Below are 24,853 nucleotides of genomic sequence, written 5' to 3' on the forward strand. Positions count from 1 at the left end.
TGGGGGGTTTTATCCCCGTTTACCACAGGCACTTGCTAGGAAGTACAAGGAGCCGGTGCAATCTGGTGGCAGGTTTTCTCAAAAAGTGCTCTATATTCACCCCAAAATCATAGCTTGATGCTCTTCCCTTTTATCAGCAGGGAAAATGGGACAGGAAAAAACAAACAAACAAAAAAAAAGAGAACCCACAGACAGTTTTTAGGGGAATTAACCCCAGGAATGGCAACGATGGGTTTTGAGGACCCTCATGGCATCACCTGGGGATGCGGTGCGAGGCAAGGCTGTATTTCTGCTAATATTTTATCAGCAACTTTTATTAGTTATGATGCTAACAACCCAGAACCTGCCCACTGACGGGAATCTACCCCCGTTAGCTGGAAAAAGGAGTTAAAATCCTTTTTTTAAGGCTTTTACGCATTTTGTGTCAGTTTTTAGGACTTTTTCTCCACTGCAGCTGCATCAGCATCACCTCCCTCTGCATCTCCCCGTGACCCCAGGGCTGGGACCCCAAGACAATTTTATTTTCCCAAGTAGGGACATCAGGGTTTGGGATATCCCTGTCCCATGTGCCACCACCACGGGGAGACGTGGGATGGGACAACTCCTCTTTGCTCCCTCCATTACTCTGCGTGTCAACAGCTGGTTATTTATTTTTACGAGCTGTTTTCACAGCCAGGCCCCATTGGATAGGTGTGATTAATAGAGGCAGTTTTGTTCCTTAATAACTTCTGGAGAAAGATGCAAGGAGGGGCACAGGGGAAAAAAATCAGAGCAGCCCAAGCTGCGGGCGACGTCCTCGTGCTCCTCTGCATGCCCAGAAACAAGCACAGAGGGGCTTTGCTGGCATTATTTAGCAGGAAAACCTGCTTGGGTGGGTTTGGGGGTGAAATTCAAGAGGGGAGAGGATGGGGGTTATTATTAATAGAATGTTAACTATTAACATCCATCTGCCCACACCAAAAACTGCTCAAAATTACTCCAAACCAGCCCCAAACACCCAGAGAAGGCCAGGATGGGGGCATCCCTCCCCGTTCCCTACTCCCAACCCTTTCTCAGCCCCCCCAAAACATCGGGAAAACCCCAAACAGCGCCCGGCATCTCACGAGAGCCGGCGGAGGAAGGGGCAAAGGGCTCGTGTTTCCTCCAGAAGCAATAAAGAAACAATCAGCAAATAAAACGAGGACACGACCCGGAACGGCGGCTCCGGCTGCTCCGCGCCCCGGGGATGAGATGCGACAGCTTTGCTAATTCTTGCCCTTTCCTTGCCCGCCGGCGGGTACCGTGCTGGCGTTTGGCACGGTTTGATGGGTTTTAAAGCAGAATTTCGGCTTTGCATGCGAATCAGCTGCCTCCGGTTGGGGCCGGTGAGCAAAGCGAGTTCCTCGCTTCTGCCATCCTGGGGGGAAAACACACAGAAATGGGTTACCTGGGGAGGAGGTCAGGGAAAATAAAAGCAAAATGAAGCCCGGCTCCCCAGGAGCTGTGACAACGCCTGCATCCCAAACACCCTGTGAGGCTCTCGGCTGCTCCATCTCCTGTAAAAGCCTGGGAGCCCGTGGGCCCCCAGCCACCTCCCCCCCTGCCTCGGTGGCCCCTGGGGACCACGCATCGCTTGGGGCCGGGTGCTGGCTGTGGCTGGAAGACAAATGCTTTGTTTTTCCAAGGGAGAGGCTATGCCTCCTGCCTCTGCTAATGTACAGCATCTTGTCTTATTTGTTCCTTGCTGTTCCACAGCTGAATTACTGCAAGTAATGTACCAGCACCTCGTGCAATGCTTCTTCTTTATAACCACGCAGTCAGCTTGCCTCCAGGCTCTCCTTTCGGATTGCAGGGCTAGCCCGGGAGCTGTTTCCACCTCGGGATGCTGAGGCTCTTCCCTCCTCATCCTCACCCATCCAGCCCTGTGGCACTCTGCGCAATGGGGGAGAATAAAAGGCTGCTGCGGGGCGGGAGCATCCCCAAAAGCACGGCTGTGTCCTCCCCAGCCTGATTTCGCTCTGCAATGCAGCGAGCGGGGGGTCGCATCCTCCCCGGCTCTGCTTATCTCCAGCAACGCTTCCACTGCGTGCTCTGGAGCTGGATAACCGCCTGGCGGAGGTTATCTCCTTGCAGAACGCCTGCAGCAGGAAAATGCATTGCTCACAACTGCTTCCACCCCCCTCAGATCGTTCCTATCTCGCTCCCTGGGTTGTTATCGCCGAGCCCTCCTGGTGCCATGGGATGGAGATGCGAGAGCCAAGCTTGGCTCCCAAGAGCCTGCTCCCCTGGGAGAAGGGAAGGTGGGGTTGGGGAGGTGGGAAGGAGCCAGCTCACCACCCCCAAGGAGGGACGAGGGGGGCAGCTGGTGGCAATAGGAAGCCCAGAGCATCGAGCAAGGTGGTGAGGATGAAGCAGGTCCAAGGCTCAGTGGGAATAAATGGGTAGGATCAACGGGGCATGGTCAGCGTCAATGGGACGTGGATGTGGAGGTAGACACGGCCCGTTATCCTTCCTGGGCTGGGATCAAGAGAATTCAGGTCTGGTCCTCTGGTGGCCGTGGCTGGGCTTGACCTGGACGCAGCTCTTGGTATCCCAACGGGTAACACGCGGCTATTTTTCGTGGTAGGAATTGCCTCTTGCTGCATGGTGGCTGGGTGCTCTCCCACCACTGGGTGGCAGTGGGTGCCCACGCACACGCATGTGCATGTGCCACCATCCCTGTCCTCGTCACCCCTTCCTCCTGCACCCTGCCAGGGCATGGGGACCATGCTGATGGTGCCCCTGGTGGCCCCGTGTCACGTCACCTCCATGGTTGCCATCTTCCCTCGCATAACCCATTGTGGACATGCGGATGCCACAAAGCATCCTCCCCAAACACAGCTGGAAATAGGATTTGAGGCCAAAAACGTCACTTAGACCCCATGTCCCATAGGTAGCTGCAGCTCTTCGGGTCTTGTCCCCACTGCGGGATGGGGGCTGCTTGGATGAAGTTCCAGCACCTGCACCAGGCTCCTGCACTCACCCTTGGGGACAAATTGCTCAAAGCACCAATTCCCCTTTACAAACATACCCCAAATGGGGACAGCAGCTACTGGTGACCCCTCAGCAGAGCCCCAGGACCCATCTGTCCCCCCAGGGCTCTGATGGTGGCCAGAGGACTTGGCCAAGCCTGCAAAAAGGCAGCAGTGCCAGAGCAGCCTTGGAGGTGCTTGTAAGACAAGGGATGACATGCTTGATGGGACTTCTTAATTAGCTCTCACTAAGCCAAAATGTACCGGGGCTCCCCTGGCAGAACAGCATCAGACAAAACATTAATCACGCTCCAAATAAATAATTAAAATGTTGTGGCTCTTGGAAGGAAAAATAATAATAATGATGATAGGGGAAAATGAAAACTGTTGTCTTTGATGTCACGGCCCTGGGGACAAGTGGGGCCGTGTCCCCAAAGCCACCTGAGCCAGGAGGGATTTTGTGTTCAGCCAAGTCCACAGCCAAAGTCCCAGGGTGTCAGAGCTCCTAAGCTCCTACCTCAGTGGTGGAACACATCCCCGCTCAGCTCTGCATTAAAATGTGAATTTTTAGCAACCATGTCCCATGGCTCCAAATGCTGGATGTGGCTCGGGCAGTGTCCTGGGACGTTATCTGTGGTCACTGCTAAATTTTATGCTCCGATGGGTGGGAATATCGCCATGGGAAAACCCTCTCATGCATCACTTAGGGAGCACTTCGGGGATAAAAACAACAAAAAGAAACTCGAAAAGAAAAAAGCTCTCCATCCTCATCCCCTTTTTGCCCGAGAGGAGATGATTGCTCAGTGCGAGCAACGCAGAGCTTAAATTATGCATGGGGCCATTGGGATGGAGGAGGAGGGTTTGGGAAGAGTTGATCCTGTCCCCACCTTTAAAGCCTGAAGCCTCATGTGTGGGTGACATCCCTGGCCTTCCTCCTCCTCCTCCTCTCCCCAGAGCCCTGGTTTCAGCCATCCTCTGGGTTTCAAAGCATCGCAGGCAGCCCCGGTTTGTCCCCGTTGCTTTTGGGTTACGTAGGGTGCAGGGGACACCCACGCAACCACCTGGGTCCGCCAAACCCATTTTATTACATTAATATTTGCTGGTAATGAAGTTAGATAGCACTTGGAACCCCAATCAAATTAGGAAAGCTATAATGAACAAGAAGTGGTGCATTAATTCATTAGCGGGGAATTACACTAAATTATCTCGGCAAATACGGCAAAACTTTAATTTACCAGAGGTGTTTTCAAATGGCTTCTGCTCCTTCACATCCATTTCCACCACGACACATTTTTTTTAAGGCAGGGAAAACAAGAGAAGTGAATTAACTCCATCTCCTTGGGGAGATGCTGCTGTCTCGCGGATGGTAACAGATACCCACAAGAGATATCGGGAACTCCACTTTTCCCCCCCCTTCCCCAGGTCTGTGCAGGGAAAATGGATATTATTTACAACGAACAACCTGATTTCACCTTCGCAAAGATTCAGGCTAATGTTCTGCTTTGCTAATCACCACGGAAAGGGGGGGAAGAAGGAAAAAAATAAACGTGTAGCAATTTACTTGAACACATGCAGGCGGAGCATTAATAATGTACATCTCTGGGAAACTAGGCCTGATACAGGGCAGCCAATTTGTGCTTTAAAGCATAAATTCGGACATTAAAGCATAAATTTGGGCATCTGAGCTTTGTATCCTCCTAGAGGAGGTGGGGATGCAGAGGGCTGAGGAAGAACACAACCCATGCAACCTCCTCAGCCCAGAGAGACTTGAGAAATAAAGACAGAAGAAAACACAAGAGGGCATTTTTCCTGCTTTCTTACTTTTTAATTATTATTATTTTTTATTAAATTATTGTTTTTAAGGGTTTTTCCACGTGCTTACAAGGCTCCAGAGGGTGCCAACCAAGCGCCACCTTTGTAGTGTAACAGCATGGCTAAAGCCTCTAAGACGTGGCCAAAGCACAGCCAAAAAAGCAGTCTCCGGCTTTTGGCCCCCACTTCTTCCAAGAAAGTGATCATTTCTTCCCTTCCCTTGTTTTTCCTTCCTCTGGTGGATGCTGCATCTCCCAGAGCATCTCCAGCCTACCAGACCCTCTCACAGTCTCCCCAAATCCACCCTATAGGGACATAGCCCTGCACCACAACCTCCATATGCACCCAGACCCACCATCATCTTGCAGCAACGAGGTCCATTTCTTGGGAAAGCCTTCAATTAATTATTTCTACAGCCTTTAATTAGCCTTGCCATGGTCTCTGCCCAGAGAGAGACATTTGGTGCAGCTACTCCAGATGGCGTTTACACTCGCACTACTTCCACAGGGCGGTGCAAATCATAGAATCATAGAATATCCTGAGTTGGAAGGGACCCTTAAGGATCATCAAGTCCAACTCTTGACACCGCACAGGTCTACCCAAGTTCAGACCATGTGACTAAGTGCACAGTCCAATCTCTTCTTAAATTCAGTCAGGCTCGGTGCAGTGACCACTTCCCTGGGGAGCCTGTTCCAGTGTGCAACCACTCTCTCTGTGAAGAACCCTTTCCTGATGTCCAGCCTAAACTTCCCCTGCCTCAGCTTAACTCCATTCCCGCGGGTCCTGTCGCTGGTGTTAATGGAGAAAAGGTCTCCTGCCTCTCGACACCCCCTTACGAGGAAGTTGTAGACTGCGATGAGGTCTCCCCTCAGCCTCCTCTTCTCCAGGCTGAACAGGCCCAGTGCCCTCAGCCGTTCCTCGTACGTCTTCCCCTCCAGGCCTTTCACCATCTTCGTAGCCCTCCTCTGGACACTCTCCAACAGTTTCATGTCCTTTTTATACTGTGGTGCCCAGAACTGCACACAGTACTCGAGGTGAGGCCGCACCAGCGCAGAGTAGAGCGGGACAATCACCTCCCTCGACCTACTAGCGATGCCGTGCTTGATGCACCCCAGGACACGGTTGGCCCTCCTGGCTGCCAGGGCACACTGCCGGCTCATATTCAACTTGTTGTCTACCACGACCCCCAGATCCCTCTCTTCTAGGCTGCTCTCCAGCGTCTCATCGCCCAGTCTGTACGTGCAGCCAGGGTTTCCCCGTCCCAGGTGCAGGACCCGGCACTTGCTCTTATTGAACTTCATGCGGTTGGCGATCGCCCAGCTCTCCAACCTATCCAGATCCCTCTGCAAGGCCTTTCCACCCTCATTCGAGTCCACAACTCCTCCAAGTTTGGTGTCATCAGCAAACTTGCTCAAAATGCCTTCTATTCCTACATCCAGATCGTTTATAAAAATATTGAAAAGTACCGGCCCTAAAATGGAGCCTTGAGGGACCCCACTGGTGACCGCCCGCCAGCCTGACGCAGCCCCATTCACCATAACCCTTTGGGCCCTGCCCGTTAGCCAATTGCTCACCCATCGTATGATGTTTTTATTTAGCTGTATGCTGGACATTTTGTCCAGTAGGATCCTATGGGAAACCGTGTCAAAAGCCTTGCTGAAGTCCAAAAAAATCACATCAGCTGGTTTCCCTTGGTCCACCATACGGGTGATCTTATCATAAAAGGAAATCAGGTTAGTTAGGCAGGACCTACCCTTCACAAACCCATGCTGGCTGGGACCAATGACTGCTTTGTCCCCCAGGTGCGCCTCAATACGTTCGAGAACCATCTTCTCCATGATTTTACCAGGCACTGACGTGAGACTGACAGGCCTGTAATTGCTAGGGTCTTCTTTCTGACCCTTCTTGAAAATCGGCACAACATTTGCCAGCTTCCAGTCTACCGGAATCTCCAAATGAACATGGGCAGCAGCTCATTTTTTACCTTTAAATCCTTGTAAGTGCTACCTGATGTTCTCCTGTGTAGTAAATTATTTTTCTTTTAATTAATTGCCTTGAAGACCACTTAGAGCTTATCACCAACATCTCCATACAACGTGGCACTTAGAGCAAGTGGGAGACACCAGTGAATAACTGCACTGCATCCTCATTCCCATTATTAATTCCCACAAATTGATTGTTCTGCCAGCATCTGCAGCTTTCTAATTAAGTCTTTACTCAGGTGCTTGTGTATACGAGGGAAACAAAAGCTAATAAAGCCCAGAAGCAGCAGATAGGGGACTGGGGAGGGATGTGGTGCTCGTGAGGCCAGGGCAAAGGCATTGCATCTCCCACCTCCACTAGCAGCATCTTAGAGATGCACACTCTTCACAGAGGGGGAAGACTCCAATGTAAGGGGATTTATACCACAATTAATCAGATTATAAAGCAATCTGTGGGTCTTATGCTAAGCAAGGAGCAGGTAGGAAGGAAGAAGTTATTTACAACATGCTTTGCTCCTTGGAGCTCAGCTGATTTGGGAGCAGACATGCAGGGACAGCCTGGTACCTGCCTTCCTGCAGCCAGGGAAGGTTTTTTCCCCACAACTTACTAGGGGGAGGAAATGTTTTTGGATTAAAAATAAACAAGTAATAGGTGTACTAAGTCAAAATGTTAGAAACAGAACACAGAAAGGCAGTCATCTTCCACCTTGCTAGCCTGAAGCAGCAGTATCTGATGTGCAGTCCCTTCATTGCTCAGAAAGGGGCCAGCAGAAGAGGTTTTTTTTTCGTCCTCCTCCTAGCAGGTCATGGGAGAGGATCTGAACCCAGAGGGATGTAACATGGCTCAGAGCCCCCAGTCAGGCTCTGCTCCCCCTTGCTCAGTCTCCCCTGCTGCTAGCACCACCACAAGCTTGAGTACTCCTCCTGTGTTCCCTGTGCTCGCTTTTATCCAACAGACCACCACAGATTTGCACCACTGGAAGAGAGGAGGTTCACACTTAGGTAGCCAAAAACTAGCTAGATTTCCCCCATTTCCTAGTCCAGAGGCTGAAGGCTTTAGAAGGGTGAGGTGAAGTCTTCTGCTGGTGGCTGCCTTCCAAGAGGAGCACCAGGCCTCAGGGAAAACCCCATGGCATCAGACAACAGTGACAAGAGCAGCAGGCCTCACATTTCCTTAGAGGATGGGAAGAAAGTGGTTTTAGAGTTGAGTGAGGAGCCTCAAGAAAGATGAGGGGCTTGAGGAGGACCTCCTGTAGAGGCCAGCCTCCAGCTCCTGCCCAGAGAACAAGGGCATGGAGGCTGGCCTTCGGAGGACCATTGGTAGCCCCTTGGTCTGCCCTGAGCATCACAGCCTGGCCATGCACACTCAGCACAGCCTCACGTCCCATGTCATCAGCTCAAGATAAAGTTTAAATAAAAAAATAAAATAAAAATAAAACACAAGAAAAAGGGGTTTTCAGCTCCTGCACAAAGAAGCTTGTGCATAAAACATGAAGGCTGATGGCCTGACCTAGGAAAATCTCAGCCTCCCCAAAAAGCTTGCATGGCTGCCTCATTTTTCCACCTGATTATTTCAGCTCAGCTACATAATTCATTTATAAAAAAAAAAAATCAAAACATCTTCCCCAAGCACATTGTCCTCAGGCTTTCAAAATCCAGCTCGCTCTGGGCTGGGGTTCATGCTTCACACCCCACACAGCCCATGGAGCACAAGTGCCAAGCTCATCTCTCTGTGCAAACAGGATCATTCCCCTGACAAGAGAGGTTGCATAAGGGTGTTAGGGAAGGCTCATTTGCAGAGATGTAGCCCTGCTCAGGCTTTGTTTGAGGGTTGTAAGGAGAATTGGCAGCACTAGACTGCAGCCTAATGGCTAGGGGATTGCAACCCAAGGGCTTAAGGGCAAAAGAGAAATATTCCAGCATTCGGCTGCCAAGCAGAGGCAATGCCTTTAATCAGCAGCAGCTTTCAGAAGGCACTAGCAAAAGGAAAGGACCAAAAGCCAAGAACTGGAGCTGCAGGCATCGCTCTCAGCCTCGCCGCTTCGCCCCTTTGTAGTCTCTCCCTAGGGCCAGGAGCAGTTTGCTCAGCTTGGAGGGGGCTGCTGCTGCTCAGGGATGAAAAGCAGCTCTCAGCAGGAGGCAACAGACTGGTCTGATCTCACAAATAGTCTGATCCCATCCCTGCTTCAGTGGTGGCTTCCCAAGAAGCTCGTGGCCACCCCATGAGTTGGCTTACCTGGTTCCAGAGCACAGCCCTAAATGCCATCCCATCAGGGCAGGGGCTGACTGCTGTCCCTTCTCACCACCAGGAGTGCAAAGGGAGGACAGAAACTTTTTTTTTTTTTATTAGTAACAGGGAGTTACAGTGACATTCCCAGAGGGCAACTGCACTTTCTGCATGCGAGAAATATTCCAAGGGCAGTTAAGCTCAGCACAGCAGCTGCTACGAGCATAGCAACTTGGACCAGCGTAGGAAGTCCTTCAGCAGCACCTAGAAGAGAAAAAAAAAATCCCCTTTAGAAAAGAGAAATCCCCTTACTACACAATTTATGGCTTTCCACCATCTGGCAGTGGCGCAACATGCAGGCAGCATGGGGGTAAAAAAAAAAAAAAAAAAAAAAAAAAGCCCCCCAGACAGTTTTTTTCAGCAGATACACCAGAGAGTCCATCTAGGCATGAAACCATGGAGGAATTCACAATTAGATCAACCTGGAGTCACCTTCAGAGAGGTGAAGGCGCAGCCACACAGACACATACCCTGCGGTGCCCTTCCTGCTGGCACAATCCGTCCTGAGGCACTCCGTGAACCCTGAGCTGGGTCAAGGATTAACAGTGGTCCAAGTGAGACTTCAGCCTCTGCTGCCCTAGAGGACCCACCTAAGAAGAGATGTGCATGAGTGAGCTGGTAGGAGAGGCAATACCTGATCCATTGGGATTTCAGGGCTCAGAGCAAGGTAGTTTTGTGTAGCTTTATGCACAAGGGACAATTTCTTGCCCAAGGACAGCAGAGAAGAGCCAAGCTCACCCCTGAGAGGTGACATCTCAGGCCTTTCAGCATCTCAGCCACCCCAGCCTGGGAGGTGACCGAATTAGGGCTGCATTTTGGGGCACGCCAAACCCTACCTTGCCTGGAAGAGATGTCTCTCCTCAAGCGCCTCCCTGGCCACCTGGCCAGGGGGTTATTTCTCCGGGAGTAGCCTCCATACAGTGCACAGTTGCCTGTCTCGCAGCAGCTGCAGATGTCCCCAGTGCCCTCCACGGGAGCCCACCTGGAACAGAGCCACCTGTGAGCCCTCTCCTCCGGGCTGCCCCCTGCCCAAGCCCCCCAGGTACTCACAGGCTGCTGGCTTTGTTGAAGGAACAGGCCTTGTTCAGAGGGTTTGGGGCCTGGTCAGCCGGGGAGACCTTCAGGTGGCAGGTGATGTAGATCTGGAAGGGAAATTAAGCCAAAAACCACAGTTTGGGTTGATTTTTTTCCATGCAGGACAGCGCTGCTCTTGTAGGGGTAAGGCCAGGGGGTCAGACACATCTCACCAGGTTCCTGTCATCTCCTGCAAACTTGAAAGCATCGACCACAAACTGCAGCGTTTCCTGCCTCGGCCGCGGGGACACGAAGGCTGAGGTGCTGTCATCGGCTCTCCCATCCACCAAGCACCTGGACAGGGGGCAGAAGTCAGGGACACCCCAAGGAGATACAGCACCACCACGCAGGCCGCACTGCCCCCCTCCATACCCACTGAGGTCGATCAAAGCGTAGCGGGGTGAGGAGCTCCGGTCCGCGCTCGGAGTCGCCACGCAGTCCTCCACAAAGAGCCGCAGGGGCACATGGCCCCCCGGCACGACATCGGCCTGGAGGTGCAGGCTTTCCCCCAGCTGGAAGCCATTGGAGAGCCTCTCGGAGCTCCAGTCATCTGGAAGGCATGGATGAAGCCACAAGTTGCTTTGGCAAAAAAAAGCACGTTGCCCTCCCTTCCTCGTGGGGCCTCCTAACTGAGCAGCAACCCCATATATCCCTGCTGTAAGATGTGGGGTAACCCAGCCCTGAGGTTTTTTTTGGGATCTCAGTATTCATGGCCAGGATCAGAGGGGGCACCCACCGCTCATGAGGCGCAGGGAGAACACCAGCTTCTCTTCTGCTGACAGCGTGGAGTGGAAGGGAGCCCAGGTAGGCCGGACGGCATTGCTGCTCACATTGCTCCTCCTAAAAGCAGAGGTGTGTCAGCAGAGATGCCATCACCACCACCCTAGGTCTGTAGGAGCAGAGACATGGCCCCACGGGCTCACCTGGGGTAGTGACACTCGATAGGAACCACGGCTGGGCTGGTTCTTACAATGACCGCGTTGCCAGCAGGAGTGGGTTTGTAGAACAAGCTTGTTTTGTAGATCAAGGAGTCTGGGGTCATCTGGAAGGGACATGGGAGAGCTGATAAGTCAGCAAAATGAACCTCAGCACTGTCAGGCACCCAGTACCAGGACCTGCAACTCCAACAGCCTGTCCTCCACATTCAGGATGCCATGAAGATTTGGGCTGGCATCTCTGCACCCGAGAATAAGGCTGAACTCATAAGAGATCAGTCTTGAGGGCTACCACCCTAAGTGCCCACATCAGCTGGGCAAGGGCTGTAGGACAAAAGGCCTGAAGCCTCCTTCCTCCCAAATAAATGGGAGCACATCAATTCTGGCTCTTGAAGAGATATAAGAAAAACACTACAAGCCTTGCTTGCCATTCAGCAGGTTCACATAGGGCTCAAGGACAGCACGCATACTCAAAACCAGCCCTGCAATGGTCACAAGACACTTCACTCAAGAGCTGCTGTTAGCAGTTGTACTCCTCACCCCAACCTCAACCCTGGGCATCACCTTTACTCTATCATTTCTAGAACTGAGCCATTCCCAAGAAGAGTTATGCAGCACACTACTACTTACTAGTCCCACATAACCCCCGATTTAATCACTCCAGTGTGGATCAAAGCCCATTAACCCACTACCCAAGCAGCATCACCAGGGATGGAGCAGCCCCTCACCCTAGCACCCCACCTCACCTGTAGGGTGCTGCCGCACTCATGCAGCCCAGCCACGAAGGTCACCAAGTTCTCAGCAGCATTTTGGGCCGTAGGTGGGCAGGCAGCCGTGCCCAAGGTCAGGTCCCCAGCCCGGACCAGGCGCCCGGTGCCAAAGAGGTCCCGGTGCACCGTGAGCACCACCTGAGCCTCCTGGCACTGCACAGCCACAGGGTGCAGGGGGGCAGCAGCCTGGAGCTGGGAGACATCCACCCATGCCCATGGGGAGGGCTGGGAGAAGGAAGGCACCTGAGGCCATCTCCACGAAGAGTCCCCTCGGACCCTCAAGACCCCTGAGTCCCTTGCGGAGAGATCCCAGGGGCTGTAAGACACCGCTTCAGCCAGTGCCCAGCACAGCAGAGCAATACCCAGGCTGCTTCCAGACCCCATCCTGAGCCTGACAAAACCAACAGATGGAGAAGATGCTGCTCAGGAGCTTTTTATACCAACTCCCTGAAGAGCAGATGGGATGCACCTGGGCCTCCACCCAGCTCTTGGAGCACCCAGGGACTACCCAGGTCAACGAGACCCAGCTGGGACACTCCTCCCTCAAGGGGCAGGAGGGAAAATCTCCCCAACCCTACACCTGGAATTGCCCCAGAGCATTGTCCCACATCTTCCTGCCTTGCATGGTGGGGGTGGCATCAGGCACTTGTTTGGGGACAAGAGGTCACCATGGTAGAACAGACAGAGGGCTAACATGGTGGGGACATATTGCATCCCACCATATTTCCATGGACTGCAGGTTTTGCTGGCCTCCAGAGTGTCCCTGATACCAGAGAGCAGCAGAACCAAACCCAGGGGTGGCAATGAGATGGGATCTAGGACCAGCAGCCCCTGTGGCCACAGCATCCCTTGTGCCCGTGTCCCCTTCCCTGTGGCTGAGCTGGAGCCAGTGTTGGCCACTGGTGTGCCCAGGGCTCAGTCACGATCCCACAAATGTTTCTGGTCTCCTGCACATCAGATTCCCCAAAACCCATGGTGTGGTGCACTGCTCGAGGTGGCACTTTCAGACACAGAGAGGACTTTCAGAGCTCCTTCAGCTGCCAAATCCACCTGGGCTCTGGCCCGTGCATGCTGGCAATCTGTCCGTGCTCGATTTCATGGGTATCTGCGCTGGGTAATTGTACGTCAAGTAATGAAGGCATCATAACCGGCTTATTTGCATAGAAAGCAGAGGTACAAAAGCCGATCTTCCCATAATAGCAGCTGATAAGTGAATGGCAGGCATAATCAAGAGATTAATTGGCCCTCATGTGTTAATTATGCTAATTGGCACAGCTGCTCGTGCGTACAGTAGGATGACTAATGGCTGTACATGGCTGTGGTGGGTGGAGGGGTTGGGGTCACGAGAAGCTGCTGGCAGTGGGGTCTCCTCGGCATGGGGACAGTGCCCTGGTGCTGAACAAGCCGAGGGGGGTTCTTAACACGAGTGGTTGTGTTCACGGTGTGTTTCTACAGGAGCATTGCATGCGTGCCCCGTAATGTGGGTTTTATGGGATGAAGCATCTTCTGTCCCTCTGCGGGGTGGGGTTGGGGTTACACATGCTGCGTGGCCTCGGGGGAGGCAGCCGAATCCCAGCAGCGCCCACCTTTGCTGCAGGCCCATGCATTACACATCTGCTGTGGTCTCTCCGAAGCGTGGATAGTTTTATGAGTGATGAATAAATGATACAACAAGAAAAACCTCTCTGGCAGCTCAGGCTCTCTTTATTAATTCAGCAAGCAGTGGGTCATCTCCAAGCCCAGCTCATGCCCTGCGCTCGCTCAGTGGAGGGGAGATTGATGAGCCTTAAACATTGCCAGATAAGCATTCAATTCCCCGATTAATACAGTATTTAACACTCCAGTGAAAAAAAAAAAAATGGAGTTTCCAGGAGCTGGGGTGGGAAAGGCTGAATCTGATGGGTGGGAATGGTTTTTATTCTCGTTTGGGAGATGAGATCAATAGGCAGAAAACAAAAAGCAAAAAAAAAAAAAAAACAAAAAACAATCACACATAAAAATAAAACACATCAAGGAAAACACATCCACCACCTCCCGCCAACATCCATCACTGTGATCTGCATTTAATGGCTCTGAAGGAATAACCCTTCCCATCCCTGGCTGTAGATTTCCTCCGGTGCTGAAGGACACCGGGGGACATTGGCTTTCTCCTCGCATACACTGGCTGTCCTTGCCTGGGCTTGGAAGAGCTCGGAGCAAACCGTGCTAAGGTTGGCAAGAAGGGAAAACCCCAGGGCTGGGTGGGCACCGTCCTTCCCCTCCAGCCCTTCAGGGAGGGATGGGGGCGCCCAGCTTGGCCGCGTGCCGCAGAGAGAAGCAGCACCTGCGTTTTCCCTGAGATCGGAGAATGATTTCGTGCACGGAAAAGAACTGCACCGTCAGCACTTCTTCTCTCCATGGCTCATCCGTTTGTTTGCCAGGGTGCTTTTTTCACTGGAGTGTTAAATACTGTATTAATCGGGGAATTGAATGCTCATCAGGCGACGCTTTAGCGACTTCTACTTACCTGAGACAGCACATGCTTCTCCAAGGCTCATTGAGCAACAACAACCTCTCCTCGCCTCCCGCCCTGAGAAAATAATGTCATCACCCTGTCTGCAGCCCAGATCCTGCTGGCGAGAGCATCGTCCAGGGATTTGGCTCCCGGTCATGACACGGCATTAAAAAGGCAGCCGAGCCACCCCATTAGCACCCTTCCTCACCCTCATCCATCCCAAAGGAAAACGAGCCCCTGGGCACACATGGGAAAAGACAGCGAACGTGCTCCAGGTTTGAAAATGAATGCCAGGTAGGAGCCTTAAGAAATTCCCTCGTTTCATTTCAGATCTCTCTTCTGAGTCACCGAGATAAATGCTCCTTCTGCTTCAGATTGCGTCTAACTGCTGATGGATAAATTGCTCAAGTTGCCCGTGACAAATCACGCCGGATAGCCAAGTCTGTAATTAAAACGTCTCTCAGCCCCTTGGTTCACTCTGACATATCAGGACCAGATGCGCTGTGGCAGCAGGGAATAACCCGTCCGGGACTCAGCTCCGAAAAATGGGTCCCGGGAGAGAGCAACTGGCTCTGAAAATACAAACTCCTCTTTAAAAATAGCAGTGCTTTGAAAATGCCACTTTTTAATCCCCACCAAAAGGATGTAGGCAAGTTTTTCAAAGCCTTTTTCTGCCTGAGAAGATGCTTGCGAGCACACGGGCATGGTTTTTGGAGCAGGTGGAGGACAGTGGCTTTGAGTTGGCTTCAACTTCCACATTTGTTCCCCAAGCAGAGCTTCTTATCAGGAGGAAGACGGAAGGGAAATGAAACAAAATGTGGCCATATGGAACACATGGGCTCAAAGGGCAAGGCCATTTTGGATGGGATGAAATGCCCTCTTTCACACCAAAAGAGAGTGTTTTGTTTGAATGTTTGCAGGAAAATGGGAACCACCAGGTAACAAGCATCCTGGATTTCAGATGGATTTATTTTTTTCTGGATGCTGCTTAGCCAGGAGAAGCTGCAAACAAAGGTGGAAAGTGATTTAAAAAACCCTCTGCTTTCATCTGCTCTCATCCTTGACCCTGGGGCTTTGCTCCTCACCTTCAGCAGCTGGCTGGGAGGAAAGTCCAGGCTCCTGGAGCAGAGACCCAGGAGCTGAGAAGGTTTTTAGGGGAACAAGAAGTGAATGTGCTTGCATTATGGCACGGGGGTGTCCTAAAACATCCCCTTTCCTCTCTGTGCAGTGTCTCCCATGGGGAATTTCAGAGCAGTTGATGCTGGAAATCACGTCTGGAGACCGTTTAGTCCAAACCCCTGAGTTCATCTCATGACAAGCACCATGGAGGCATTGCCTCATCCCATCCCATTAACCTGGAACCAGCTGTTTGCACCCCCCCTCCATAATTAAATCCACAGGAGAAACTGGCTGTGGTGGGAGCACGCGAGCTGGTGGAGCTATCTCAGGATCTTTAAAGACCGTGAAGGTCCTGAGCTTCAGGACGACTCGTCCCATCACTCATCAGCGCCGGGCAGGGAGGGTTAATGGCTTTATTCCCCCAGCCCGGCGTCTGGGTGCTAACTAATATTAATGGTACCTCCTGGCACCTCGTTAAAAATTGCACTAGTGCTTAATTCAGGCTGTACATCATGGCCCCTAAATGAAATAACCATCCATCCCCTCCCTAATACGAGTTTGATACCGGCACGCTTTAACTTGTCTCGCTTTTAGAAATATTTTTCTATTAAAATGCAGCGCCTGGCTGCACGCCCGGGAAGGACAGCTAAAAATAATCCTCGCCGGCTGCGGCGGGCTGAAGAAGACCCCATCCCCTGGCAGCTCCTGATCAAACCCCACCGACGGATGGGATTAAACAGCAGCCTGAATTTCAGGGGTATTTCATATGGCTGGTACAAAGATAATGATGGCTGCTTTGGGATTTTGCACCTTCTTCTGCTGCTCTAGGTATGAAAATGAAGAGGAGCTATCGTGGCAGGGCTCATCAGCTGGTGATGGATGATGCCACCGTGGCAGCTGAAGACAGAGCCAAAGCAAAGCTCAGGTCCAAAATATGCATGCATTAATTTGAGCATCCATAAAGAAGTCCATCAAGGCTGCAAGCACCGTGTAAGGTCTTGCAGGGCCAGTCCAGGCCACCAAACACCCTGGGAACACATCACAGATGGGGATGGACATCAGGGGTTTCCTCTGGCTGTGCTGAATCTCACAAAATCAACCCAAAAATGTAATGCATGGTGTGAAACAGCTCATCCTGTGAGCAGGGGGACTACCGAAGCCTGTTATCCTACAGGTCTGTGTCCTTCTTCCCATAGACCTCCTCCGCCACCAAAATTGGCCCTTCTGTCCTCTAGTGACTCTAGAAACAGTGTGAGCCATTCATGATTTGGGAAGGAAACAGGGCTTTAAGGCAGGAAACAACCCAAGTTCATCCTCACTCCTTTTTTCTCTTCTAGCAACACACAACCCTCAGCCACCTCTGAAAATAAAGGAAGGGGGGAGAGCTTCGAGCCCAGACGCCATCATCCAAAAAGACCCACGAGTTTATTTGTCAAGGCACAAAACCCTCCAGATCCTTGGATTTTAAATAAAAATGACAACCAACAGAGACCCATCGCTGGACCCAGGGACATGCCACGAGCAAACCCATTTCTCAGCCTGCGTTCGTCCCCCAGCACCAGCCCCATTTGGCATTGGGGTGCCCCTTCCCGCAGCCATCCGAGCGGGCGGGTTTACCCAAATTGAGTTAAACAAGCATTATTTCCAGCACAAACACTCGGGGCACTGAGGATGCTAAGGCGCTTTGCAGGGCTTTAGTGCACCCCCCGTGTGCCCCTGAGTTATTGTTTAATATTTAATTAGGCAATAGGCACATTGGTCCAGCTGGGGATGAGCACCTGTCACATACCCCATGGATGCACAAACTTCTCTTAAAAACTAGATTTTGGTGTGTGTTTTTTTTTTTTTTCCCCTTAAAAACGAGATTGGGGTGTTCTTCCAGCATCCCTGGGCTGAACCCAGGTTCTGTGGGTGGCATTAATCCCTTGCCCCTTGCTAAAACCCCCTGCCTCTGCCACCCACCGCCTTCCAACCCCTCCAAAATAAAAAAAGGCACCACGCAGCACAGCCCTAGTTATTCCCTGAGCCCTGCCTCCGGCTGCAGGGTCGGGACAGGGAGAAGATTCACCCCCCCCGAAAAATCCTCTGTGTTAATTCGAAGCATGGGATAACCATGCGTTTAAGGCAAGAATAAAAGTCCAGTTGGAACTGCAGTGGTGCAAGGTGAAAAAAAATTAAAATAATAACTGTCCTAATGTGCCTCTGGAATGATGCTCCCCCTGGGGGCACAGCTCGGCGCTCCTTGGGGATGAGGACGGACAGACACCCAGCGACCCCACGCAGGACACAATGTGCCAGGTCCCTCGGGAGGTGGCTCTGGGGGCTCGCTGGGGATAAAGGGAGGCGCAGCCTCTCTCCAGCCCCGGGGTGCCCCGAAAATGCGGCCGGCGCGGGAAGAGGGGGACGGCACCCAGAGCGGCAGTGGCAGAGGGTCGGGGGTGTCCCTGTCCCTCCGAGGTGTCCTGGGTTTGTCACCGCAGAGTGGTGCGGGGCACAGGGTGCTGCCTGGAGCTGTCCCAGCTCGTGTCAATCAATTTCTTGCTCGTTATCTAGGGAGGGAGAAAAAAGAAAGGAAGAAATTAAAATTGGCAATCAAATTTTAAATATTAATAATAATAATCCACAGGCATGGAGTTGAAAGTGGTCACCTACATTTGCAGAGACCCAAATTCTTGGCAAGGGCCCAGACAAGGCTGTTCTCAACCCAGGCTAGATCAGAAGGGAAAGCTGGGGATGCAGCCCCCTGCGCTGCTCCCCTCCATTTCTCACAGTCCCAGCACCCTGAGGACTAAATACAACTTTGGGTGCAAAGATTAAGATGCTTGAATATATCTCAGACCAAGAGAACTCCCACCGTGTGAGGAAAACCTGAACAGGAGACAAAACTTTCTCAGAAGCATCTTATAGCTGAGCAAACAGCGCATCAAAGCCATTGCTCACATCACTTCATCTCTGGCTGGGAAATACAAGCATCGGTCAGAGCGGCCCAAGCCAGAGCGCTGCTTGATAGAAGCAATCTGAGGAAATTTGATCGTTCTACAGCAAATGGGGGAAAAAAAAAAAAAGCAAAAAAAAAACACTTCATCCCAAGCTGACCGGCTTGTGGAGGAACAGTTCCTGCTGCATCGAGCCAGCTCGTGTCCCCTCCAGCGGGCTCCTGGAGCAGGGCACAAGGACACCCAGCGGATGCGCTCACCTGCTTTGTCTTCTGTGCTCTTCAGCGGCTGCAGAGCTGCAAAAAGCAAAACCAGCACATGGTCAGCTTGCACAGAACAGCCTCAGACCCCCAACCCCTTTCCATCAGCAGTTTGGGAGCAGAACACATTAACAGGGAGATGGAGGGATTGAAGGTGGCCGTCCCCCAGTCCCGTTCTCAGCATGGTACTGGGAGCACTGGGAACAGCCCCGCAGCCATGAGACAGCACCCACCTGTCTTGGGTTCTTCTCCATCTTCATCCTGCTCCTCCGTCCCTACAAAACAGCAACCGGGAGAGTGTGAAGCACCTGCAGACCTCTCCCCAAAGCCCACTGGGCTTGGTGGACGTGCCTCCATCCCTGGCTGCCCCATCAGTGGGATGCTCTGAATGCCTGTGATGCTGTTCCCGGCCAGAAAGACCAGCAAAAACTGCTGCTCCTGCTTCCTGCAGCTCCCACAAAGGGTCCTGCAGGGTTATTATTTAAAGTAAAGGTTATTGCTGAGAGTCAGGGAGAAAACATTGCAGGCTGGGAGCAGTGTCCTGTGCTAAAGGTCAGCTGGCTCAGGGCCATGATCGAGCTGTCCGGCACTCCAAATCCCCCAGCAAAAGGGAAAATTCACTGTGGTTTGTGTTCCAAGGGGAAAAAGATAGATATGATATAATAAAACCGTAACAATTAATAAATTCACGGCAGGCAGGGAGAGCAGCAAAACCCAGGGCGGCTGCAGCTTGCGCAGCACAACACGGTCAGGGCAAGGCTTTGGCAACGCGAACGCATCAGCCCTGCAGCCAGCGAGAGAAAACAAGTGGGGAACGCCAGCAAAGCTGCTTCTGCAGCCATTTTCGGAGACAACAGCTTTTTTTTTTAAAGGAATAAAGCCCCACTTGCCATGCAAACACCTCTCTGTAATAAAAAGAAACAAACCAAAGGAGGGGAAGAATGCAGAAAACGAGAGCTGGCACAGAAACATTTTTCAAAGGGGGCATTTCAGAGTGCTTCCCAAGAGGCAGCAACACGCCTTTCATAAATTCTTTCAAAACAAAGCATGAGAGGATAAAGGGAGAGCAAGGGCGAGCACGGAGCATCTCTGTCTCATGCTATTTCCGCGTGTCAACGCGCTCGACATTTCTGCGGTGGCAAAGCCCGGGGGCATCTTCTCAGAGGAGACGCTCCCCGCACGGATGTCCTGCCAGGGCCTTGGGCACGCGGAGGATGCTCAGAGGAGAGCAGGAGGATGGGGAGAAAGAGATGGAGAAGGGCAGAGCAGAAAGGTGAAAATGTGCTGGGAGGAAGAAACAAAAACAAGAGGAAAGCGCTCGTTTATGTGCCAAAGAAGGAAAGAGGTTAAAGCGTCCCCTGCTCCATCGCCCCCCGCAGGGTGTGCAACCAGATGGGGCGGGGATGCTTTACCTGCATTTTCCTCCTCCTCCTCGCAGCTCTCACGGATTTTCTTCTGGCAGATGTAAGCCAGGACGATGAGCAGCACCACGACACAGATGGCGAGTCCCACCGTCACCCAGAGAGCCACAGCGGGGAATGCAAGGTGTTGGCCTTGAGGGAAGAGAAAGAGAAATCCTTCTGTAGTTATAATGCCAAGGGGTATAAAAGGCAGGTGGAGTTTAGGGGATATTTCCCTGTCACAAGGGACAAATATCCCTTAGAGAAGAGGAGCAGAAGCATTATTGGTGTCCTCCTCTCTGCTCGGCCATGGCCAATGTTGGGCGCCTGTGTGACGCTTGCTGGAGGAGTTTGCTGCAAGCAGCCAAGAGGCTGATGCTCCACCGGGGAACCACCTTCACAACCCAGCAACTGCCGTGCCAATTAACGCTACCGGGGAGTGTGTAAAGTTATAAAGAGCTCCAAGGCAGCTATAAAAGCCGAGCGAGTGAGGATGAGCAGAAGCCACTTGGAGCTGGTGGCAAGTCACTGGTGTGCCAAGGCTGAGTCCTGCAAGCCACCGGTGGAGCCCACAGGGTCAGATTCCTGGGAGATCTCTCCTGGAGCTCGTCTCTTCCCTCCCCAGAGCATCTGGGACACAGCAGGACTCCTGAGGGCAACAGGATGGGTCCCTGCCAGCCCCAGGAGGTCTGGATTTGGGGCATGCAGCTCACAGCCATGGGTTTTGTCACCCAGCTCCCAGGCACAGCCCTACCCATCTCCTCGACAGAGCCCTGCCCACGCTCCCTGCCCGGGCCATCCAGGATAAACGCCGCTAAACTCCCGATTGGTCAGGCCAGCAGAGCGAGACATCGTCAGGGCGAAGCGGTGAGGCTGAACAAGGCTCAGAGACGAAAAAGTCGAGCTGGCAAACCGGGCAAAAAGTTTGCTGAGGTGCTGGTCTCCAGGCCAAGCAGCCCAGGTGGGAAAGTACCACAGCCACAGGAGATGCCCCAAGGGTGTTTTGGTCAGGATTAATTAGGAGGTCAGGGGAGAGTGCAAGTGATGTGGGGTTTGTGTAGGGGATGGGATGGGATGGGATGGGATGGGATGGGATGGGATGGGATGGGATGGGATGGGATGGGATGGGACGGGACGGGACGGGACGGGATGGGATGGGAAGCTGCAAATGGAAAGCATCCCATGGGCATGTGCTAAGGAGAAAAAGACCACCATGCCCTGTGCTGGCTCTCCAGGGCGGTTTAGACCGGGACAGGGCAACCAGCAAAGCTAGAAGGAAGAAAACATCTCAAGACCTTTCCAAAATCACCCACAGATCTTGCCAAACCTATACTGCAGCTCAGCAAGTACCTCCAGCACCAGGGTGGGATGCTGGTATGGAGCTACAGGGAAGGAGAGCACAGCCTCGGGCCATCCTGCAGGTCCATGGGCAGAGGCAGAGCTGGGATATGGTGTACAAACCCCTGGGGTAGCTTTGTGCCTCCACGGCCACCTTCTTCAGAAGAGATCCCATCCCTTCCTTTCACAAATTTGGTCCAGGCTGCCTCACCTGTGATGGTGACGGAGGCATGGGTCTCCTGCTGCAGCACCGGGTTTCGCACCAGGCAGGAGTAGGTGCTGCTGGGCTCCACCAGCACCTGGAGGACGCTGTGCACGTCAAAGAGACCTTCCTCGTTGGCCACCTGGGACGTGGTGATGTTCTCCGTGATGTTGGTGCCCTGGCTGTCCTGCCAGAGGACGCTGGCCTCGGGGTAGCCGCGGGATGCGTGGCAGGTCACGGCCGCCAGGTCCCCCGGCTTCAAGTCTTTGTTGGGCTCCAGGTTCAAATTGGGCTTGGAGTAGGGAGCTGAAAGGGAAAGGAAAGTCAGCAGGAAGTGACGGAGGTGACAAAAGGACTGGGAGCAACCCACCACCTTGCAGCAGATGACACCAACCAGCTGAACCCTCCCCAGCTCAGATTCATTCCTGACCACACTGCCTCAGGTGGCACCTGAGCCGAGAATCTCCCCACCACAGCAAGGACGGGATCAGCCCCCCTGTGAGGAATATTTTGGGGGAGATGCAGCCTGCTGGAGGGCTGAATTCATGTGGAGACCACACGGGTGGAGAAAGAAGCTGCGTGGAGGATGAAAGTGTGACAGAGAACCCTTCTCGTGGGGGAGGCACCCCGGGACACCTCTCCACCTCTCACCTGCCACCTGCAGCGTCACGGCAGCGCTGCTGTAGTCACGGACGCGGACAAAGCAGGTGAAGCTGCCCTCATCCGCGATCTCCACGCGCCGGAGGAGCAGCGAGACGTTGCCCTGGGCCAGCTGGTCGTAGAAGAGGGCCGTGCGGTTGGCGTAGCCCCCGCCCTGGTCAGCCAGCTGGTCCCGGCCGCCAGAGAAGCTGTGCACCAAGCGCTTGGTGTCCGTCAGCTGCCAGATGAGGCTGAGGTCGTCCAGGCTGAAATTGGCCTCGGGGGAGAAGGAGCAGCGCAAGGTGGCGTCTCGGCCAAAAAGGGCCACCACGGGCTCCTCCGGGACCTGGATCTCCATGGCACCTGCAGGAGAGAAGCATCTCCTTAATTATCCAGCTGGCTAATTAATGACTAAGAGAATCGAGGGGCTGGGAAGGGAGGAAAACATCTCCAGCCCTTCCCAGCAAAGCGAAGCTGGGGACAGCAGCAGCCTCCCAGGGGTGAGCCCAAACCCGGGGCACTGCTGCCCTCAGCTGCCAGCAGGCAGCAAGTGCCACCCGTCACGGGGACAGCACTGCCAGGAGCACCCCGTGGGTGCCCAAACCTGCTCGGGGCCGCTTCTGTTTTGGTAGGGTCTACAAGAAGCCACCCCAACGGCGGGCTGCAGAGAGGATGGAGGCGATGAAGCGGCGCTAGATGGCACCAGTGCCATGCCCAGGTGGGACGTGCCCAGGTCCCTCTGCCAGCCCCAGGTGGCACTGGGTGGCACTGGGTGGCACTTGCTGAGCTGGCAGTGGCGCGGGCGGAGGCGTGGATCCGGCCCCCAGACCCTCACCACCCACTCGCCCCCTGTCCCCTAGGGAATGATGGCAGTGGGTGGGGATGTCCCAGCAGAGCCACGTTCCTCAGTGTTATACGGGGAAGGAAAGGGGGAAAAATCCCACCTGGCACCAAGGGAGGTGCATCGGCAGTGAGGTTTGACACCCTGACCCCAATAAATCCCTGCAGGAGAGGAGCTCAGGAGGGAGCCAGGCTGGCTGAGCCCTGCCAGGGGACACGGATGGACAGACAGACGGACAGACACAAGCACAGCGCCCGGGCAGCCAGCCTGGCTCTTGGCAGGCCCCACGGCGTCACAGCTCCCTCCGGCTATTAATAAAGGCCTGTGGGTGGTTTTTAGGAACATCACCCGGCCTGGCTGCTGGCTGGCGAGCATCCCAAAAGGAATCTTCCCCACTGCCCCCCTGTGCTGTGGAGCCGCAGGGGGCTGCTGCAGCAATGCCAGGGGTTTGGGTCGAGCCTTGGTGTGCTGGCAAAGGGCTCAGGGAGCCAGGCCAGGACCACTCATCCCTCTCCAGGAGCCAGCGGGCGCTGGTGGTGTGCCCGGAGGAGGTCTGGGAGCTGCCGAGTGTGGGGCCGGATCCAGCCCCGTGACATCCCTCAGGACGTGACCCCGCTGTGCCTTCACCATTTGGCTGCAGCACGTGGGACGTGGAGCCCCTCAACACCGGGACCCTCCTCCCGCGGCGGTGGGTGAGGGTTTGCCCCTCTTTGTGCCCGCAGCGTACCCGGGAGGAGCACCCCAGAGGGGTCCCCACTCACCCCAAAGGGGTCCCTGCTCCCCCAGAGGCGTCCCCACTTACCCCAAGGGTGTCTCTATTCACCCTAGAGGGATCCCCGCTCACCCCAAAGGAGTCCCCGCTCACCCCAAAGGGGTCCCTGCTCCCCCCGAGGGGTCCCCCCTCACCTGCCAGGCTGAGCGCCAGGGCGAGCAGCGGGCAGAGCATCGCTGGGGCGTCTCCTCAGCACCCTGGAAGAGGGGGGGAAGAGGGGGGGGAAGGAAAAAAAAAACAAAAAAAGAATAATAATCAAAAACTATCCATTCAAACAATTAAGAAAAGATCAAAGAAAATCAAAAAAGACACCCAAAGGGTGTCGGGAACCTCGCCGCTCCCCCCCCCCCCGCCCCGTCGCTCCCTCCCCAAGCCGCTTCCCCGCGGCTCAGCCCCAAACCGGGGGGGCCCCGAGGGGGAGCCCCCAGCGAGGGGAAGGCGGCGGAGCCCCCCCCACGCCCCTCGGGGCCCCCCCTGCCGGTCCCATTCATTCCCCCCCCGCCAGCACAAAGCCCGGGGAGGCCCCGGGGCTGTGGCCGAGGCCGGGGCCGCTCCCGGAGCCCCGGGGGCCGCGCCCGGAGCCCCCCCCCCGGCGCCCCCCCGGCGCCCCCCGTCCCCGCCCGGCCTGCACCTACCGCGCCCCGGCCCCGCTCGGCCGCGCTCGGCTCCCTCCGGCTCCCTTCGGCTCCTTTCGGATCCCGTCGGATCCCTTCGGATCCGCTCGGGCCCTGGTTGGCTGCGGCCGCTTCCTGCCCGGGGTCCGGCGGGGGAGGAGGGGCCGGGGGGGGAAGGGGGGAATGGGGGGTGTGGGGCTGGGAAATGGGGGGTGTGGGGCCGGGGGGTGGGGTGCGGGGAGTCCTAGAGTTGGGGTGTGTGGATATAGGGAATTGGGGTGCATGGGGCCAGGGATTGGGGTGCAGGGAGTCCTAGAGTTGGGGTGTATGGAGATAGGGAATTGGGGTGTATGGGGCTAGGAATTGGGGTGTATGGAGATAGGGAATT

General features: G+C 54.1%; 2 protein-coding genes across 3 annotated transcripts; both read right to left on the reverse strand.

The window, feature by feature from the left end:
* Window positions 1–9,102: 9,102 nt before the first annotated feature.
* LOC101796367 (zona pellucida sperm-binding protein 3) lies at window positions 9,103–12,254 on the reverse strand. Its single transcript, XM_013097212.5, has 9 exons — window positions 11,827–12,254; window positions 11,069–11,187; window positions 10,882–10,985; window positions 10,518–10,695; window positions 10,319–10,439; window positions 10,122–10,213; window positions 9,908–10,053; window positions 9,542–9,661; window positions 9,103–9,275 (listed from the first exon to the last, which is right to left on the reverse strand). Exons 1-9 carry the CDS (start codon window positions 12,232–12,234, stop codon window positions 9,145–9,147), a joined length of 1,419 nt encoding a protein of 472 aa, XP_012952666.3. The 5' UTR covers window positions 12,235–12,254; the 3' UTR covers window positions 9,103–9,144.
* Window positions 12,255–16,869: 4,615 nt separating this feature from the next.
* Window positions 16,870–24,639, reverse strand: CD276 (CD276 molecule). Of its 2 annotated transcripts, none has more exons than XM_027466271.3 (8): window positions 24,487–24,639; window positions 23,986–24,048; window positions 22,251–22,601; window positions 21,609–21,905; window positions 20,072–20,212; window positions 18,893–18,934; window positions 18,660–18,695; window positions 16,870–18,012 (listed from the first exon to the last, which is right to left on the reverse strand). In XM_027466271.3, the coding sequence occupies exons 2-8, from the start codon at window positions 24,023–24,025 to the stop codon at window positions 17,990–17,992; spliced, it is 930 nt and encodes a 309-aa protein (XP_027322072.1). In that variant the 5' UTR covers window positions 24,026–24,048; window positions 24,487–24,639; the 3' UTR covers window positions 16,870–17,989. The 2 variants fall into 2 exon arrangements, with proteins under 2 accessions (XP_027322072.1, XP_071899479.1); XM_072043378.1 differs by having other exon boundaries at window positions 24,483–24,596.
* Between the last annotated feature and the right edge of the window lie 214 nt (window positions 24,640–24,853).

Source organism: Anas platyrhynchos, chromosome 11 (assembly GCF_047663525.1).
Source record: "Anas platyrhynchos isolate ZD024472 breed Pekin duck chromosome 11, IASCAAS_PekinDuck_T2T, whole genome shotgun sequence".
In the NCBI taxonomy this organism is placed as follows: domain Eukaryota; kingdom Metazoa; phylum Chordata; class Aves; order Anseriformes; family Anatidae; genus Anas; species Anas platyrhynchos.

Coding starts and splice junctions, on each gene's coding strand:
- LOC101796367 (XM_013097212.5), bottom strand. CDS start 12,234: ATGGGGTCTGGAAGCAGCCTGGGTATTGCTCTGCTGTGCTGGGCACTG. Junction 10,696..10,881: donor CTCCCTGCGCCTCATGAGCG/GTGGGTGCCCCC, acceptor CATGCCTTCCAG/ATGACTGGAGCTCCGAGAGG. Junction 10,440..10,517: donor GCTTTGATCGACCTCAGTGG/GTATGGAGGGGG, acceptor CCCCCTGTCCAG/GTGCTTGGTGGATGGGAGAG.
- CD276 (XM_027466271.3), bottom strand. CDS start 24,025: ATGCTCTGCCCGCTGCTCGCCCTGGCGCTCAGCCTGGCAG. Junction 18,696..18,892: donor TGGAGAAGAACCCAAGACAG/GTGGGTGCTGTC, acceptor TGCTTTTTGCAG/CTCTGCAGCCGCTGAAGAGC. Junction 18,013..18,659: donor GAGCACAGAAGACAAAGCAG/GTGAGCGCATCC, acceptor CTCCCTCCCTAG/ATAACGAGCAAGAAATTGAT.